General features: G+C 46.5%; 1 protein-coding gene across 1 annotated transcript in view; it reads right to left on the bottom strand.

The window, feature by feature from the left end:
* Positions 1-511: 511 nt before the first annotated feature.
* Positions 512-19,758, bottom strand: part of LOC109884947 (serine/threonine-protein kinase ULK4-like) — a gene marked incomplete at both ends in the record, with an annotated part of 98,716 nt that continues 79,469 nt past the window's right edge. Inside the window, 2 exon segments of the mRNA XM_031817319.1 lie at positions 512-622; positions 10,990-11,038. Of these exon segments, the coding sequence (XP_031673179.1) occupies positions 512-622; positions 10,990-11,038 (160 nt within the window).

The raw sequence follows: 19,758 nt of genomic DNA, 5'->3' as shown, positions 1-19,758 counted from the left end.
ACTGTTGGGTGTTGTATTACACACATTGCTGCATTAACCCATCAAAGACATGTGTTTATGTCAGTCACCGTACCTTTCTGATAGAGCAGTTGGAGGTCTGAGTCCTCACTTTACATTGAAGTCATTTAGTAGATGCTCTTATCCAGAGAGACTTACAGTAGTGAGTCATTTAGTAGATGCCCTTATCCAGAGAGACTTACAGTAGTGAGTCATTTAGTAGATGCTCTTATCCAGAGAGACTTACAGTAGTGAGTCATTTAGTAGATGCTCTTATCCAGAGAGACTTACAGTAGTGAGTCATTTAGTAGATACTCTTATCCAGAGTGCAAACATTTTCATACTGGTCCCCCATGGGAATTGAACTCACAACCCTGGCGTTGCGAGCGCCATGTTCTACCAACTAAGTCACACGGAACCACATGGGACTTGTGCACGGTGTTCTTTGTAAATGGGGTGGAAACTGTTAGGCCTAGATACAGTACAATGCATTCATTTGTGTGAGGCAGTGCACCGTACCTTGTTGGTAGAAGGGTTGTAGATCCACGTCTTTCTGTCCAGTCAGGTTGCTGAGGAGAGCCATGGCCTTCTGCATGGTTCCACCCAGGATATTGTCCTGGTGCTCCTGGAGAGAACACAACATGGAATAAAGACACAGGAGAAATGAATAGGGGGCAAGGGAAAGGAATGGCAAAAACCCATGGAAGCACACAGTCTTTCAGGGCAATCCTTAAATATTGAGAGCCTTAGGGATGGATTTGAGCAAATCTGCCTTAGCAATGCTTCTGCAGTACTCTTGTTTTCACAACTACTGTCCCCTGCACCAACAGTACGTCTTATTCTGAAAACTGAAGCATACAGTAGCTAACATTCTGCATTTGTATTGACTACATTATCATCTGTTGCTTACATTATACCTTTCACAGGGTCTAGATACACCTGTATGTGCCATCTTAAGGGCCTAGATCTGATGATGACTGAAGAAATAGCTGAGCTTTAATGAAGAATAGTCATTAGCATCTTAACTTTTGAGAGGAGAAGCATCTTCAGGACCTGACTGAGGGCTAGATGAAGGACAGCAGAGGAGCAGGGGAGCTTGGGAGGAGGGAGATGGGGGAGCTTGGGGAGAGGGAGGAGGGAGATGGGGGAGCTTGGGGAGAGGGAGGAGGGAGATGGGGGAGCTTGGGGAGAGGGAGGAGGGAGATGGAGGAGCTTGGTGAGACGGAGGAGAGAGATGGGGGAGCTTGGTGAGAGGGAGGAGGGAGATGCGGGAGCTTGGGGAGAGGGAGGAGGGAGATGGGGCAGCTTGGGGAGAGGGAGAAGGGAGATGGGGCAGCTTGGGGAGAGGGAGGAGGGAGATGGGGCAGCTTGGGGAGAGGGAGGGGAAAGATGGGGGAGCTTGGGGAGAGGGAGGAGGGAGATGGGGGAGCTTGGGGAGAGGGAGGAGGGAGATGGGGGAGCTTGGGGAGAGGGAGGAGGGAGATGGGGGAGCTTGGGGAGAGGGAGGGGGGAGATGGGGGAGCTTGGTGAGACGGAGGAGGGAGATGGGGGAGCTTGGTGAGAGGGAGGAGGGAGATGCGGGAGCTTGGGGAGAGGGAGGAGGGAGATGGGGCAGCTTGGGGAGAGGGAGGAGGGAGATGGGGGAGTTTGGGGAGAGGGAGGGGGAGATGGGGGAGCTTGGGGAGAGGGAGGAGGGAGATGGGGAGCTTGGGGAGAGGGAGATGGGGCAGCTTGGGGAGAGGGAGGAGGGAGATGGGGGAGCTTGGGGAGAGGGAGGAGGGAGATGGGGCAGCTTGGTGAGAGGGAGGAAGGAGATGGGGGAGCTTGGGAAGAGGGAGGAGGGAGATGGGGTGGCTTGGGGAGAGGGAGGGGAGAGATGGGGGAGCTTGGTGAGAGGGAGGAGAGAGATGGGGGAGCTTGGGGAGAGGGAGGAGGGAGATGGGGCAGCTTGGTGAGAGGGAGGAAGGAGATGGGGGAGCTTGGGGAGAGGGAGGAGGGAGATGGGGTGGCTTGGGGAGAGGGAGGGGAGAGATGGGGGAGCTTGGTGAGAGGGAGGAGAGAGATGGGGGAGCTTGGTGAGAGGGAGGAGGGAGATGGGGGAGCTTGGTGAGAGGGAGGAGAGAGATGGGGGAGCTTGGTGAGAGGGAGGAGGGAGATGGGGGAGCTTGGGGAGAGGGAGGAGAGAGATGGGGCAGCTTGGTGAGAGGGAGGAAGGAGATGGGGGAGCTTGGGGAGAGGGAGGAGGGAGATGGGGCAGCTTGGTGAGAGGGAGGAGGGAGATGGGGGAGTTTGGGGAGAGGGAGGGGGGAGATGGGGGAGCTTGGGGAGAGGGAGGAGGGAGATGGGGGAGCTTGGGGAAAGGGTGGAGGGGGATGGGGGAGCTTGGGGAGAGGAAGGAGGGAGATGGGGCAGCTTGGGGAGAGGGAGGAGGGAGATGGGGGAGCTTGGGGAGAGGGAGGGGGAGATGGGGGAGCTTGGGGAGATGGAGATGGGGGAGCTTGGGGAGAGGGAGGGGGAGATGGGGCAGCTTGGGGAGAGGGAGGAGGGGGATGGGGGAGCTTGGGGAGAGGGAGATGGGGAGCTTGGGGAGAGGGAGATGGGGGAGCTTGGGGAGAGGGAGGAGGGGGATGGGGGAGCTTGGGGAGAGGGAGATGGGGAGCTTGGGGAGAGGGAGGAGGGAGATGGGGCAGCTGGGGGAGAGGGAGGAGGGAGATGGGGGAGTTTGGGGAGAGGGAGGGGGAGATGGGGGAGCTTGTGGAGAGGGAGGAGGGAGATGGGGGAGCTTGGGGAGAGGGAGGAGGGAGATGGGGGAGCTTGGGGAGAGATGGGGGAGCTTGGAGAGAGGGAGATGGGGGATGGGGGAGCTTGGTGAGAGGGATGAGGGAGATGGGGGAGCTTGGGGAGAGGGATGAGGGAGATGGGGTAGCTTGGTGAGAGGGAGGAGTGAAATGGGGGGAGTTTGGTGAGAGGGAGGAGGGAGATGGGGGAGCTTGGGGAGAGGGATGAGGGAGATGGGGGAGCTTGTTGAGAGGGAGGAGTGAAATGGGGAGCTTGGTGAGAGGGAGGAGGGAGATGGGGGAGCTTGGGTAGAGGGAGTAGGTAGATGGGGAGCTTGGTGAGAGGGAGGAGGGAGATGGGGGAGCTTGGGGAGAGGGAGGAGGGAGATGGGGGAGCTTGGTGAGAGGGAGATGGGGGAGCTTGGTGAGAGGGAGGAGGGAGATGGGGGAGCTTGGGGAGAGGGAGGAGAGAGATGGGAGAGGGAGGAGTGAGATGGGGGAGAGGGAGGATGGAGATGGAGGAGGTGGAGGTTACTTTGGGATGTGGGGGAGGATGAGCCTTGGTGAAGGTTGTGTAATTATCTGGTGAGCAGGGTGCAGGGGATGAGCCTTGGTGAAGGTTGTGTAATTATCTGGTGAAGGTTGTGTAATTATCTAGTGAAGGTTGTGTAATTATCTGGTGAAGGTTGTGTAATTATCTAGTGAAGATTGTGTAATTATCTAGTGAAGGTTGTGTAATTATTTGGTGAAGGTTGTGTAATTATCTAGTGAAGGTTGTGTAATTATCTGGTGAAGGTTGTGTAATTATCTAGTGAAGGCTGTGTAATTATCTGGTGAAGGTTGTGTAATTATCTGGTGAGCCTTGGTGAAGGTTGTGTAATTATCTGGTGAAGGTTGTGTAATTATCTAAGTGAAGGTTGTGTAATTATCTAGTGACGGTTGTGTAATTATCTGGTGAGCCTTGGTGAAGGTTGTGTAATTATCTGGTGAGCCTTGGTGAAAGTTGTGTAATTATCTGGTGAAGGTTGTGTAATTATCTAGTGAAGGTTGTGTAATTATCTAGTGACGGTTGTGTAATTATCTGGTGAGCCTTGGTGAAGGTTGTGTAATTATCTGGTGAGCAGGGTTGGATTAGGAACATAATAAGTAGGTAGGCAATGAAGGCCTGAGCTAGGATGTCTGGGATCTAGGCCAGAGTGAAAAAAACACACACACACACACACACACACACACACACACACACACACACACACACACACACACAGAAAATCAATGCAGCCATAATTAGGGCCCAGACGATATTTGTTCAAGGGGTTTCCACAGTTTACAGGCTGACAGGAAGGCAAAGAGAAGCAGATAGAGAGAAGCACAGAGTTGGGCCAGTAGCTCAGGGATTCTCCTCAGTCTCCTGGATAAATTAGCCATGGAATCTCAAGGCCCAGAACCATCACTTTTCCACCTGTTTTCTCTGCTAGGCCACTTGAGAAGAGCAGGGGTCATACAGATATCAACAGCCCTTAATGAAGAGATACATGTGTGGGCCTAGACCCTGATGGGCTCAACTGATTGACTTCCTATAAACACTTTGTTTAACACAAAGACTGGTTTGATTTGTTAAGGATGAATAGGGAGACACATGGAGGAGAAACGTATATGGCTGTGTGGCTGCGTCCTTTCTGACAGATGACAGAGTTGAATCCAAAAGCAGGAGATAGAAACATACTGAAAAAATAAGGACGGAAAGAAAAACAACTTTTTATCACCTCCCGAAAAAGCATGTCCTCATTTCTGTATCTTATCAGATGTGTAATGGAATTGTGCTGTCTGCCTGCAGCTTGACTTGATCTCTCATCATCTATAATGCTAACTTCAGATCTCATCATCACAATCCCAAACATACCATTGGCTGCCTCTGGCCTTGCAGTCTGAACCAACAATCACCTCAGTTCTCAACTCAACGTATGTCTCTCTGTGTTGGTTTACATGGAACTAGACTGGAGCCTCACTATCACAGGCCCAATCCCAGAACCTCAAACTTCTATGTAGCTGCGTGGCTGCCTCTTCTGAACTAACTTCAATGTGTGTGTGTGTGTGTGTGTGTGTGTGTGTGTGTGTGTGTGTGTGTGTGTGTGTGTGTGTGTGTGTGTGTGTGTGTATGCGTGTGTGTGTGTCTTTGCGAGGGGATAAGCAGTCGATGAATTTCTGTTGACTGCAAGGAAAATGGATTAAAAAGGATTCTTCTTCTTCAGTGTGTCCTACAGTGTAAAACAAGCTCTGAAAAGTAGCTTTGCGATACAACTAAAGACAGTGTTTATGTCTGCTATTTGACTTTCTTTCAAGCTGTAATTTGGTCTCCAGATCAATATTTGTCGCAATGCAGACTTTTCTTCTCTGCTGTTGTTAATGAGAATGGCAGAGGGGAGCGCAACTATTCTCCTAATACCAGCAATGTTGCAATCAGAGCTAGCTGTATAAACCTCTGATTCTATTAGATTCTCGTTTCTCTCTTAGAGCTCACAAACTCAGAGTCCACCGACTGTACATTCCTATCTACCTTCCCCCCACACACACAGGCAAAATGGATTTTCTTCCAATTAGATGTACACTGTCAGATGACATCAAATTGAATATGGGGCAGAGGCACTACAATCAGGGGAAGGCAGAGATAAAGCCATCCTGCAACAGGGAGGGGGTCCACTCCACCGACCATCTTTGTTCATTAACTTCTATGCCAACATTAACCTTTAAAACAAAGCTGTTCAAATAGGGACATTTGAGGGGTCTCAAGTCTCAAGCATTCTCCTTAACCCAATCAATCATGATCATCAGTAAAATACCATAATGCATTGCAGCAGCCACAACAAACTAGACGTGAGCTTCAGTCTCCAGACATTAGATTCAGGACAGCAGGAAAGGAGTGCTAGAGCCTAGCATTGTTACTTGGGGCTCTTGTTGTAACCAGAGTCAAGCTCCCTAAACACTTGCTTAAGGATCAGTCTGCCGATGTTGGACCAAACTCAATCAATGCCACTGTCAATCACCACCGTCTTCCTCGCCACACTCATTAGTGAGGTGCATTACTGCTCCGTCCGCGGACCACTTTCATGCCGTCTCTGGCCCGAATCAATGCCAGTCCGTGAAACTGCTGAGCTGGCCTTAAAAGTAAATAAGTGGACAGCTATTACTACTGCAGTCTGCACTAACTGTGTCGCGAAAAAGCAATTTGATACGATCCCGACCAAACCCGCATATCAGCTTCCATTGGATTGGAGAAGGCAAGCCATTGCGGTTCAGAGTAAAGTTAAAAGGTATGGTATACGTCCCAAAAGTGAACCCTATTCCCTATGTAGTGCACTACTTTTGACCAGGGCCCATAGGTCAAAAGTAGTGCACCATATAGGGAATAGGCTTCCATTTGGTACACTCACTACACACACATGGTGACTACAGTGAAGTGAGAGTGAAAAGAGCTGATTTAATCCTGTCACTATGTATCTGTAAAGCCTGTAATGGACTGGCCATAGTGTATGTCCTGTAGGTGTAACAACTAGGCACTATATGAATGGTGAACCCTCCAACGGTGGAGAGGAGAGCAGGATTAGTGTGTGATAGAGTCCAGACTATATTGGATAGAGCAGTGTTTAAGTGGTTGACCTGCATGACACTGATCGGCTGGTAATGCACACTAAATGGCTCTCCTTCCTGTATGGCTGCGTATGTAACACTGCATTGTATGGTGTTTAACTGTGTGGAGGGAGGCTTTTCTAACGCATTCCAGAACTTATTCATTGAATCACTAATTCAGAACATTAGGTCCTCTAAATGTAATGATGACATGCATGTGATAAAGTCTACATACGTCCTAGTTGGTACTATCATGGTTAGGCCTGGCCTATACCTCCAAAACTTAGAAGAAGAGACCCGTGGAAAGCAACACAACTATACCTCCAAAACATAGAAGAAGAGACCTGTGGAAAGCAACACAGCAATACCTCCAAAACATAGAAGAAGAGACCCATGGAAAGCAACACAGCAATACCTCCAAAACATAGAAGAGACCCGTGGAAAGCAACACAGCAATACCTCCAAAACATAGAAGAAGAGACCCATTGAAAGCAACACAGCAATACCTCCAAAACATAGAAGAAGAGACCCATGGAAAGCAACACAGCAATACCTCCAAAACATAGAAGAAGAGACCTGTGGAAAGCAACACAACTATACCTCCAAAACATAGAAGAAGAGACCTGTGGAAAGCAACACAGCAATACCTCCAAAACATAGAAGAAGAGACCCGTGGAAAGCAACACAGCAATACCTCCAAAACATAGAAGAAGAGACCCATGGAAAGCAACACAGCAATACCTCCAAAACATAGAAGAAGAGACCTGTGGAAAGCAACACAACTATACCTCCAAAACATAGAAGAAGAGACCCATGGAAAGCAACACAGCAATACCTCCAAAACATAGAAGAAGAGACCTGTGGAAAGCAACACAACTATACCTCCAAAACATAGAAGAAGAGACCTGTGGAAAGCAACACAGCAATACCTCCAAAACATAGAAGAAGAGACCCGTGGAAAGCAACACAGCAATACCTCCAAAACATAGAAGAAGAGACCCATGGAAAGCAACACAGCAATACCTCCAAAACATAGAAGAAGAGACCTGTGGAAAGCAACACAACTATACCTCCAAAACATAGAAGAAGAGACCTGTGGAAAGCAACACAGCAATACCTCCAAAACATAGAAGAAGAGACCCGTGGAAAGCAACACAGCAATACCTCCAAAACATAGAAGAAGAGACCTGTGGAAAGCAACACAGCAATACCTCCAAAACATAGAAGAAGAGACCTGTGGAAAGCAATACAACTATACCTCCAAAACATAGAAGAAGAGACCTGTGGAAAGCAATACAACTATACCTCCAAAACATAGAAGAAGAGACCCGTGGAAAGCAATACAACTATACCTCCAAAACATAGAAGAAGAGACCTGTGGAAAGCAACACAGCAATACCTCCAAAACATAGAAGAAGAGACCTGTGGAAAGCAACACAACTAAACATCCAAAACATAGAAGAAGAGACCCGTGGAAAGCAACACAGCTATACCTCCAAAACATAGAAGAAGAGACCCGTGGAAAGCAACACAACTACACCTCCAAAACATAGAAGAAGAGACCCGTGGAAAGCAACACAACTACACCTCCAAAACATAGAAGAAGAGACCCGTGGAAAGCAACACAACTACACCTCCAAAACATAGAAGAAGAGACCCGTGGAAAGCAACACAACTACACCTCCAAAACATAGAAGAAGAGACCCGTGGAAAGCAACACAACTACACCTCCAAAACATAGAAGAAGAGACCCGTGGAAAGCAACACAACTATACCTCCAAAACATGGAAGAAGAGACCCGTGGAAAGCAACACAACTATACCTCCAAAACATAGAAGAAGAGACCCATGGAAAGCAACACAGCAATACCTCCAAAACATAGAAGAGACCCATGGAAAGCAACACAGCAATACCTCCAAAACATAGAAGAAGAGACCCATTGAAAGCAACACAGCAATACCTCCAAAACATAGAAGAAGAGACCCATTGAAAGCAACACAGCAATACCTCCAAAACATAGAAGAAGAGACCCATGGAAAGCAACACAGCAATACCTCCAAAACATAGAAGAAGAGACCTGTGGAAAGCAACACAGCAATACCTCCAAAACATAGAAGAAGAGACCTGTGGAAAGCAACACAGCAATACCTCAAAACATAGAAGAAGAGACCTGTGGAAAGCAACACAACTATACCTCCAAAACATAGAAGAAGAGACCTGTGGAAAGCAACACAGCAATACCTCCAAAACATAGAAGAAGAGACCTGTGGAAAGCAACACAGCAATACCTCCAAAACATAGAAGAAGAGACCTGTGGAAAGCAATACAACTATACCTCCAAAACATAGAAGAAGAGACCCGTGGAAAGCAACACAGCAATACCTCCAAAACATAGAAGAAGAGACCCGTGGAAAGCAACACAGCTATACCTCCAAAACATAGAAGAAGAGACCCGTGGAAAGCAACACAACTACACCTCCAAAACATAGAAGAAGAGACCCGTGGAAAGCAACACAACTACACCTCCAAAACATAGAAGAAGAGACCCGTGGAAAGCAACACAACTATACCTCCAAAACATAGAAGAAGAGACCTGTGGAAAGCAACACAACTACACCTCCAAAACATAGAAGAAGAGACCTGTGGAAAGCAACACAACTACACCTCCAAAACATAAAGCAACACAACTATACCTCCAAAACATAGAAGAAGAGACCTGTGGAAAGCAACACAACTATACCTCCAAAACATAGAAGAGACCTGTGGAAAGCAACACAGCAATAACTCCAAAACTTAGTCGAGACCCGTGGAAAGCAACACAACTATACCTCCAAAACATAGAAGAAGAGACCTGTGAAAAGCAACACAACTACACCTCCAAAACATAGAAGAGACCCGTGGAAAGCAACACAACTACACCTCCAAAACATAGAAGAAGAGACCCGTGGAAAGCAACACAACTATACCTCCAAAACATAGAAGAAGAGACCCGTGGAAAGCAACACAACTATACCTCCAAAACATAGAAGAAGAGACCTGTGGAAAGCAACACAACTACACCTCCAAAACATAGAAGAAGAGACCCGTGGAAAGCAACACAACTATACCTCCAAAACATAGAAGAGACTCGTGGAAAGCAACACAACTACACCTCCAAAACATAGAAGAAGAGACCTGTGGAAAGCAACACAACTACACCTCCAAAACATAAAGCAACACAACTATACCTCCAAAACATAGAAGAAGAGATCAGTGGAAAGCAACACAACTACACCTCCAAAACATAGAAGAGACCTGTGGAAAGCAACACAGCAATACCTCCAAAACATAGAAGAGACCCGTGGAAAGCAACACAACTATACCTCCAAAACATAGAAGAAGAGACCTGTGAAAAGCAACACAACTACACCTCCAAAACATAGAAGAGACCCGTGGAAAGCAACACAACTACACCTCCAAAACATAGAAGAGACCCGTGGAAAGCAACACAACTACACCTCCAAAACATAGAAGAAGAGACCCGTGGAAAGCAACACAACTATACCTCCAAAACATAGAAGAAGAGACCTGTGGAAAGCAACACAACTACACCTCCAAAACATAGAAGAGACCCGTGGAAAGCAACACAACTACACCTCCAAAACATAGAAGAAGAGCCCCGTGGAAAGCAACACAATACGTAAGGACAATCAACCTAACAGCTAACTGATTCCATCTGTGTGATGTTTCTCAAAGTGTTCTTACATGCAGTGGCAACGTGTCTGAGAAGTCACCCAAGCGATAAGTTCATTAAAGAGTGCAGAGCAGTTACTGGTGGATTGAGGTCAAGGGGGAATTGGCTGTTTACTGAAATAAGCGTTCTGGTCTGATGAATATGTAACCTGTTGTAGGAGCTGGGGGACGACGACCACTTCATATTCTCACTCCATTAAGCACAGCCCCTCAAAAGGCTGTTCCGCTCCCTCCGTCACTCAATTACACAATGTACTGTGATGGGTCACCACCGCACAGCACACTCATTTGCATAATAAATCAATAAAGAACCCTGGCAAACGAGCGCTGCTGGTGCAAAACGGGCTCGGCCTGAAATGACAGAGAGAGAGAAGTAGGCAGGCGGTGGGATGGGGGTGGGGTGGATGGGAGGCGTTTTTACGAGCCTAAAATGTCTGGCCCAGCAGAATTCCCCCACATAACAGCCTTTGAATTATGTTCCAATAGCCCAAAGTCTTCTCCACCCAATGGGACTCATATATTTTCATGACAGAGAATAAAAAAGCGAGGTGGGGGGGGGGGGGGGGGGGAGCAAGGTGGTTTGTAATATGTCTTTCATCTTAACATTCCTCTCCACTAGGTTCCACCTCGGGCCGTCTGAAAGACGGAGAGAGACACAGACTCAGAGTCGAGTGGAGGTGGGAATTTGACAAACCACTTATATTTTTAGGAGATAGCTTTTTTTCTTGAGCCTGGAAATGAAAAGTCGGGCAGGAAACACAAGTGATAAATAAAACCGCACACCAAAGCAGTTTCCTGGAACATAAGATTTTAGTATTAAGAAAAAAAAGCAGCATTTTAAGTGGGGCTCTTAACTTACCGCCATGACTTGAAAGACAACAGGTAGGATCCTGCTGTCTCTGACCAGGCTGTGGAGGAGGGAGAGAGAGAGAGAGAGAAACACAGAGGCAGGTTTAGGTACCTTCATAGCACAGAGAGACGTTTCATCTTCATTAGGGTCCATGCATTGCCTCTGAATCTGAGGCCTACTGAACGTATGGGAGTATTTCAGTGTGTTTGTGTGAAGGCACCGCAGCGTGCCTCGGCTCTAAGATCAGTCATGTGAGAAAAGGACCTCTGACTAATCTTCTGTGGGGAGAAAGGAGCCTTCTGACACCTCGGCACCCAGGAGTAATGTACATCTTTATTGAAAATGACTCTCCACAGCTCCCTTATTGATTAAGCCTTTTGATTCACAACCAATTACAGCTTGTGTATAGAGGTGCTCAAAGGAAGAAAACATTGTGGCAGGCAGGCTAGACACATTTAAACAAGACTAGAGGTCACCCAGAGAAAACCTATTAGAGGGAGTTTTTACATAACAATGATGTATTGCACGGCTGGGAAACATTTATTTCCCAGTTTTCCATATATGGTGTCCTCAGTCCTCCAAAGAGAATTCCATCAAATGTTTCTAAAGTAGTGTAGCTTATGTGAGGCAGCTAAGCCATTGTGCAGAACACCAGATAAGAGTAAACACCACTGCCGCTAGGACTAAATCTCCCAATAAAGTGCAGAGGGACAACACAAGCCTGTGATTAACCAGAGAGACATCCTCTTGAGGTTGAAAGTCACATAGAAGTCAGCAGGCAACCTGAACATACTGAGAAAGGAGAAAACTGAAACATGAAATACAGATGACAACACAAAAATTGACCAGTCCTAGTTGATGTCCAATCTGCTTTCATACTAACTACACAATATCAAGTTTGTTGTAGGGGCCTACATTAGTTTGCCTACAGATGTAGGATTTTAATTTGACCTGAATTGTCACAGCAAAATAATATTGCAGCAACAGGATTTTAACGTTTAATCTACAATGTTGCTTGATTGGTGGTTAGGTAATTAGGCTACATGAAAAGTGCAATACTGTTAATATAACCGTGTGTTAGTGTGGGCTTTCAGTGAATGTATGTAAATCCCAAAGCTCATCTGCATTTCCTGTGGTGCAGGAACATTTCTGTAACAAAAGAGTGATAAAATTAAGATCCTACACATGTATATATGCAGTGTACTATATAACAGACATACTTATATGAGATACAAACTGTCCCCCCAACCATATCTCCACTTATCTGCACCACCTTCCCTCTCACCTCCTCTTCCCTCTCTCGTCCACTCTTCCCTCTCTCTCTCCTCTCTCCTTCCACTCTTCCCTCTACTTTTCCACTCTTCCCTCTCTCCTTCCACCCTCCCACTCACCCTCCCCTCTCACCCTCCACTCTTCCCTCCCACCCTCCACTCTTCCCTCTCACCCTCCACTCTTCCCTTCCACCCTTTCCTCTCTCCATCCACCTTTCCTCTCTCTCTCCACTCTTCCTCCACTCTTTCCTCTCTCTCCCTCCACTCTTCCTCCACTCTTTCCTCTCTCTCCCTCCACTCTTCCCTTCTACCCTTTCCTCTCTCCATCCACCCTCCTTTCTCCCTCCCTCCCTCCCTCCACCCTTCCCTCTCCCCCTCCACCCTTCCCTCTCTCCCTCCACTCTTCCCTCTCTCCCTCCACTCTTCCCTCTCTCCCTCCACTCTTCCCTCTCCCCCTCCACCCTTCCCTCTCTCCCTCCACCCTTCCCTCTCCACCCTTCCCTCTCTCCCTCCACCTTTCCCTCTCTCCCTCCACCCTTCCCTCTCTCCCTCCACCCTTCCCTCTCTCCCTCCACCCTTCCCTCTCTCCCTCCACCCTTCCCTCTCCCCCTCCACCCTTCCCTCTCTCCCTCCACCCCTCCACCCTTCCCTCTCTCCCTCCACCCTTCCCTCTCTCCCTCCACCCTTCCCTCTCTCCCTCCACTCTTCCCTCTCTCCCTCCACTCTTCCCTCCCTACACTCTTCCCTCTCTCTCTCCCTCCACTCTTTCCTCTCTCCCTCCCCTCTCCCGCCACTCTTCCCTGACCTCCTCCATTATTGTAGTTCAGAAACAACCCTCTCCCATCGATCTCCGTGTGAACCTGAGTGATGACACGTCATTAACATTAAATTGTGCTCATAAAACAAATCAGGAACAAATATGGAGAGTTAAAGGTGAGCAGAGGGCCTGGGTCGTAATTCCACTTTACCCCCATAGAGTAGACTAGACAGGGTGTAACCAGAACTGATGAATGGCCAAGCTTTATCTCCCTGACGGGGTGACAGAGGAGTGTAAATAGCCAGGCTTCTTCTCCAAGCCTCACAGATTGCCGAGCTTGCATCCCAAATTACACCCTATATAGCACTATATAGGAGATAGGGTGCCAATTGGGACGCATCTACATTGAACTGAAGGCATCCTGTGTGCGAAGTGACATTAAATTATAGCTCAACTTAGGCTACATCGAGGGCCCAGCCAAAGACAAGTCTTTCCCCGTGATGACTCACATAGCTTTCAGCCATTACATCTGAGAAACAGAGGGATATTTCTGGAGACAAATCAGGTCCATCTGTAGGGTGGTAGTGTCTCACCCCCAGCCTACATGGTTAGCTTTCCCAGTTCCACATCATTCTAAATCCATAGCACCCTGCATCACTGTCACGTTAAGAGAAACTGAACTACCGAAATCCGTTCCTGTCAAGGCAGCCAGTAATACTGATACAGGCCTGTTGAAGACTTATTATAGAGGAGGAATAACTGAACTGAAACCATGTCAACAGCAGTGGATACTATCTGGGTCAAAGCCATGGCTCTCTAAACACGATCCTACACAAGTTTTGGGCTAATGACAACTAATGCAGAATGCATGTACAGTACAACTCATTTCTCAACTTCAATACATCTCTGTGCCATACAGAATGTAGACTGTCCTTAACGTTAGGGGGAAAAAAACTCTCATTTTCATGTAGATGCAGATTGCGTGGATGAAGTGGCATTTGCCCAGCTAGGCTGGAGGGCAAAATAATAAGATACGCTCTGCCCACATTCTCCACGGCTGCAGACAACCTTCTGATCTTATTTACAATCTGATGAAGTTGAGAGTGTGCCTGAGTACAGCTCTGATTCAACCTGTCACGCTTCCTTAATAATGGCACAATGTGTGGATGACATTTAACAGTCGGTCTGCTACCACAGATCCTCCAGCAGCTGCCTGGCTGGGAGGGATTTTGATTTTTATATTAAATAGCACTTTTCCACTACTAATCTCTCTCTCTCTCTCTGTGTTTCTGTGTGTTTCTCTCTCTCTGTGTGTTTCTGTGTGTTTCTCTCTCTCTGTGTGTTTCTGTGTGTTTCTCTCTCTCTCTGTGTTTCTGTGTGTTTCTCTCTCTCTCTGTGTGTTTCTGTGTGTTTCTCTCTCTCTGTGTGTTTCTGTGTGTTTCTCTCTCTCTGTGTGTTTCTGTGTGTTTCTCTCTCTCTCTGTGTTTCTGTGTGTTTCTCTCTCTCTGTGTGTTTCTGTGTGTCTCTCTCTCTCTCTCTGTGTTTCTGTGTGTCTCTCTCGCTCTGTGTGTTTCTGTGTGTGTCTCTCTCTCTCTGTGTTTCTGTGTGTTTCTCTCTCTCTCCCTGTCTGTCTGTTTCTGTGTGTTTCTCTCTCTCTCTGTGTTTCTGTGTGTTTCTCTCTCTCTGTGTGTTTCTGTGTGTTTCCCTCTCTCTCTGTGTTTCTGTGTGTTTCTCTCTCTCTGTGTGTTTCTGTGTGTTTCTCTCTCTCTCTGTGTGTTTCTGTGTGTTTCTCTCTCTCTCTGTGTTTCTGTGTTTCTCTCTCTCTGTGTGTTTCTGTTTCTCTCTCTCTGTGTGTTTCTGTGTGTGTCTCTCTCTCTGTGTGTTTCTGTGTCTCTCTCTCTCTCTGTGTGTTTCTGCGTGTTTCTCTCTCTTTGTGTGTTTCTGTGTGTTTCTCTCTCTCTCTCTCTCTCTCTGTGTTCCTGTGTTTCTCTCTGTGTGTGTTCCTGTGTTTCTCTCTCTCTCTCTCTCCCAATGTTTTAAACAATGCAAATGTTAATAATTACCGTATAGCCTCAAGAAATGCTGAAATCTATAATTGTGATATCATGGATGGTCTATCCTTGCATCCATAGCTCTATGAATTTAAGTCTGGTTATATTTCTCCAGGACCATAAATAAGCTTTTTAGAGAAACAGGCTGGTGACCGCTTTGTTATTGTTTCAATGAAGGATTGTATCTTTAAGATTAGGTCCACACAGGTCCACACAGGTTCACACAGGTTCACACAGGTTCACACAGTGCCTTCAGGAAGTATTCTTACCCCTGGACTTATTCCACATGTTGTTGTGTTACAGCCTGAATTCAACATGGATTAAAGGGATAATCCAGCCCTAATTCACATGATTAAGTGTTAAATAGTGTTAAATTACACTCATATTTGAATATTTTCTTTGGAACAAGATAATAATTTGGTCATTATAACAAGGTTGGTAGAAACATGTGAAAATTGTTTTTGGAAATCTGTTGTAGCTCAAGTCTACTACAAAACCCTCAATGCAATGGTCTCTCTCTGAGCTGGCTGGCCAGTTAGCTCGCTAGCTAGAAAACATAGCTACGCACAACAATACCAACATCAATATCAGCATGTGAAGTAGCTAGCTAGCTGTAAAACATAGCTACGCACAACAATACCAACATCAATATCAGCATGTGAAATAGCTAGCTAGCTGTAAAACATAGCTACGCACAACAATACCAACATCAATATCAGCATGTGAAGTAGCTAGCTAGCTGTAAAATCGGCTAAACAAACTGCACTCTCACCGAGTTCAACTTGCATTTCGTCTCTGCCCAGAGGGAGAGCCATTAGAATCGAATTAACACCTATTGTATATGTTGCCAATGGGCCTTGCGGTGCATTCTGGGTGATTCTGGGACAAGAACAGCTCTCCTTCAAGAAGTGAATGGGAGTCAATTGGGCGCTTGCTCAAAAACCGAACATTAGTACGAATTTCAAGAAGTACAACATTGCAAATCTTTTCCAAGATGTGAGATAATTAACTTGTTCTCTTTAATATCGTATAGCTCATACTCGGACTTTGAGAAGGGATTGAATGACGTCTAGTTTAGCCTCCGGGTGCCGCAGCATGACAACGTGAATGCAGATGGGTCGACAGTCAGTTGTGTGGGGCATTTCGCCATTCATTGCCCTGTGGGATTCCTATCTCCTCCTTTCTGTAATATCTCTGCTTCCCACAGACACACAGGGGGCATTGCAACATGGTACTTGAAGTTGAATAATTTACTACACTGTTTAGATTGGTACATCTAAGCAAAATCTCTACTTTGTCATGAGGATATAGATGTATGTATGTGTTCTATTGGCTGATTTGGCGATCTGGAGAAGAGGTCATTGTTTTAAATGTGTTATGAAATCTGATAGTGTGGTAACCCCTATGACGAGAATGTTGTCATTAAGACGCATTCCTACACGATTTCCTGATTTTCAAAGACGGACCAGATAGAAGTTAAATCACGGGGACATCTGTTATTTTACCCAGCGATAGAACATAGGCTTTCACCAAATTGACAGGAGTATCAGGATTTTATTTCTGGGGGCGGATTATTCCTTTAAATATATATATTTTTCTCACCTATCTACACAATACCCCATAATGACAAAGTGAAAACATGTTTTTTGAAATGTACAGATGAATGGTATTGTAAATGAAATACAGAAATATCTCATTTCCATAACTATTCACACCCCTTTGCTATGACACTCCAACCTGAGCTCCGGTGCATCCACTTTCCTTTGATCATCCTTGAGATGCCACTACAACTTGATTGGAGTCCACCTGTGGCCAATTCAATTGTTTGGCCATGATTTAGAAAGAAACACACCTGTCTATACAAGGTCCTACAGTTGACAGTGCAGAAACTATACCAAGGAACTGTCCGTACCTCTCCGAGAGAGAGAATTGTGATGAGGCATATATCTGGAAGGGTATGAAACAAGTTCTAGAGTGTTAAGTTTCCAAGAACACAGTGGTCTCCATCATTGGGAGATGGAAAAAAAGCTGGAACTACGCAGACCCTGCCTAGAGCTGGCCGTCCAACCAAACAACAGGGCAAGAAGGACCTTAGGGAGGTGACCAAGAACCCAATGACCACTCTGACAGAACAACAGAGTTCCTTGCCTGAGACGGGGTTTCTCCACCTGCATTGCTTGCTGTTTGGGGTTTTAGGCTGGGTTTCTGTACAGCACTTTGAGATATCAGCTGATGTACGAAGGGCTATATAAATAAATTTGATTTGATTTGATTTGATTTGAGACGGGAGAACCTGCCAGAATCTGGGCATTATGGGAGAGTGGCCAAACAGAAGCCACTCCTAAGAAAAAGGCACATGACAGCACACCTGGAGTCTGCAAAAGGGCACATGACTCATAAGACAAAATATTCTATGGTCTGAGGAGACAAAAATGTAACTCTTTTGCCTGAATGCAAAGCGATATGTATGGAGAAAATCATGCACAGTTCATCACCCGTCTAACACCATCCCTACCGTGTAGCATGGTGGCAGCATCATGCTATGAGGATGCTTTTCAGCGGCAGGGACTGAGAGACTGGTAAGGACAGAGGGAACAAAATACAGGCAAATCCTTGATGAGAACCCACTTCAGAGCGCAAAAGATCTTAGACTGGGTGCGAAGATGTACGTTCCAACAGGACCTCAAGCATACAGCCAAAGCAACACTGGAATGGCTTCAGAACTATAATGTGAAAGTCCTTCAGTGGCCCAGCCAAAGCACAGATTTGAATTCCATTGAAAATCTGTGGAAAGACTTGAAGATTGCTGGTCACCGCAACTCCCCATCTAACTTAACAGAGCTTGAGAAAATCTGCAACGAAGACTTAAACTGTAAACGCCACCAAAGGTGCTTCTACACAGTATTGACTCTGGGGTGTAAATACTTATGTAAACTAGATATCTGTATTTCATTTGCCATACATTTGCTAAAATGTCTAAAAACATGTTTATATAGATTTTAGATTTTGAACCTTTATTTAAGTAGGCAAGTCCGTTAAGAACAAATTCTGGCTTTGCACTTTGTAATTATGGGGTATTGTGATACATTTTTAATTCCGGCTGTAACACAAAATGTGGGAGAAGTCAAGAGGTATGAATACTATCTGAAGGCACTGTATATAGGTGATGTAATCATTTAAAGTCTGAAAAGTGGAGTGTACAGTAATAGTGGACATTAGTGCCAGTAAAACATCTTCCAACCTCACTCTGGAAACATTGTGAGGCAGCCTCTATCCTTTACTGTGCACTGTTCCCATCCACTTTGCTCCACATGGCTCCCCGGACTGTCAGAGAGTGTGACACAGACAGTCCTGCAGGTCATCTCTGCTGCCTGTCAGAGGGAGAAGCTGAGGTTGAATGAACAGAGCTGCTGCCTGCCACTGAGCCATGTCAAACCAACACAGCTCAAGCCCAGTCAGCTCTTCAGACCGGCCACTGATAGTACGAGGTAACACTCCCATTCCTCATTTACACACACCAGCTGTCAGAGCTGATTACACACACACGAACGCACACACAAAAACACACAAACAGACCCACCAACACACACAGTCAGGGATGAGGTGTTGCTCTATTCCTCTGACCGCACTCAACTCTGCTGTCCTCTCCAATCAGCAGAGAGGAGCAGAGGTCTCCATGCAGGCAGCACAGGTGGCAGACAGATGAGAGGAAAGGAGGGAGGAGAGGACACCTGGGGATCCCAGGCTTTTAACACAATGGCTGTGACCAAAATGGCACCCTGTGCCTTTTAGAGTGCACTACGTTTGAACAGGGCTCATAGGCCTCTGGTCCAAAGTATTGCACGATAGGCTGCCATTTGCGACACGTTCAAAACAACACCCCTGCCTGTTCATCCCACTGACCAATCACTCATTGTGTATGCACAGACTACCAGGCAACGGTACCGCGTTGACCAATAGCACGATATCAGCACGACTCCAGTCAAATCAAATAATAATACCACAATGAGCGTAGCCTTGATGTAGTCAGCGTGTAACCTCCGTTAACCTGCTCATTAGAAAGGATCAGGTTTTTATTAGCGGTAGCATGCCGGCTTCCTGTAGCTGTGAGGCTGGCTTCCGCTGGGATAAAAGCATTTTTCAAATTCCTGCTAATCAGGGTGTAAAAGCGTTCCCGCAGATAGAACTGGTTTTGCTTCACTTGCGAAAGCGGGCACAGCTAGGCAGACTGACTGAGCCCACACAAAGGCAACAACGGCCAAAGGTTCAGATAATTGGAAAGTTTGAACTCTGTATCAAACCTGATAATGAGGGGAAAGACATACTTGTATGAAGCCCTGTTAAAGTCCCAATTTGCAATCTAATTTAAGCCAGAACCCATCAAGGAGAGAGCTCTGCACTTTTTTAGGACTTTATCAAGCAGTGGTAAATGCAATTTAATTTCTCATTGTAAATGTAATAGCTCGTCTCAGACAAGGGAAATACAACCAACAGGAGTGTGTAGCAGATTGCTGACATCAATTTGAATAGTTCAGTTGGCTCTCTCAGTGCCAGATAGATAGACAGAGGGAGGTGTGGGGGCTGGCTTGTGTTCAGAGCCTTGACAGAAATGGCAGTCAGTCTGGGATGTGTTGGAGATCGGAGATAAAACTATGTAAGCGCACCCAGCTGGTGTCCATCATCACCTTCTCAACGACCA

This window comes from Oncorhynchus kisutch, unplaced genomic scaffold, assembly GCF_002021735.2.
Source record: "Oncorhynchus kisutch isolate 150728-3 unplaced genomic scaffold, Okis_V2 scaffold987, whole genome shotgun sequence".
NCBI classification, from domain to species: Eukaryota; Metazoa; Chordata; class Actinopteri; order Salmoniformes; family Salmonidae; genus Oncorhynchus; species Oncorhynchus kisutch.
Note: the sequence above shows the minus strand (reverse complement) of the source record. Positions and strands in the feature narration are given on the sequence as shown.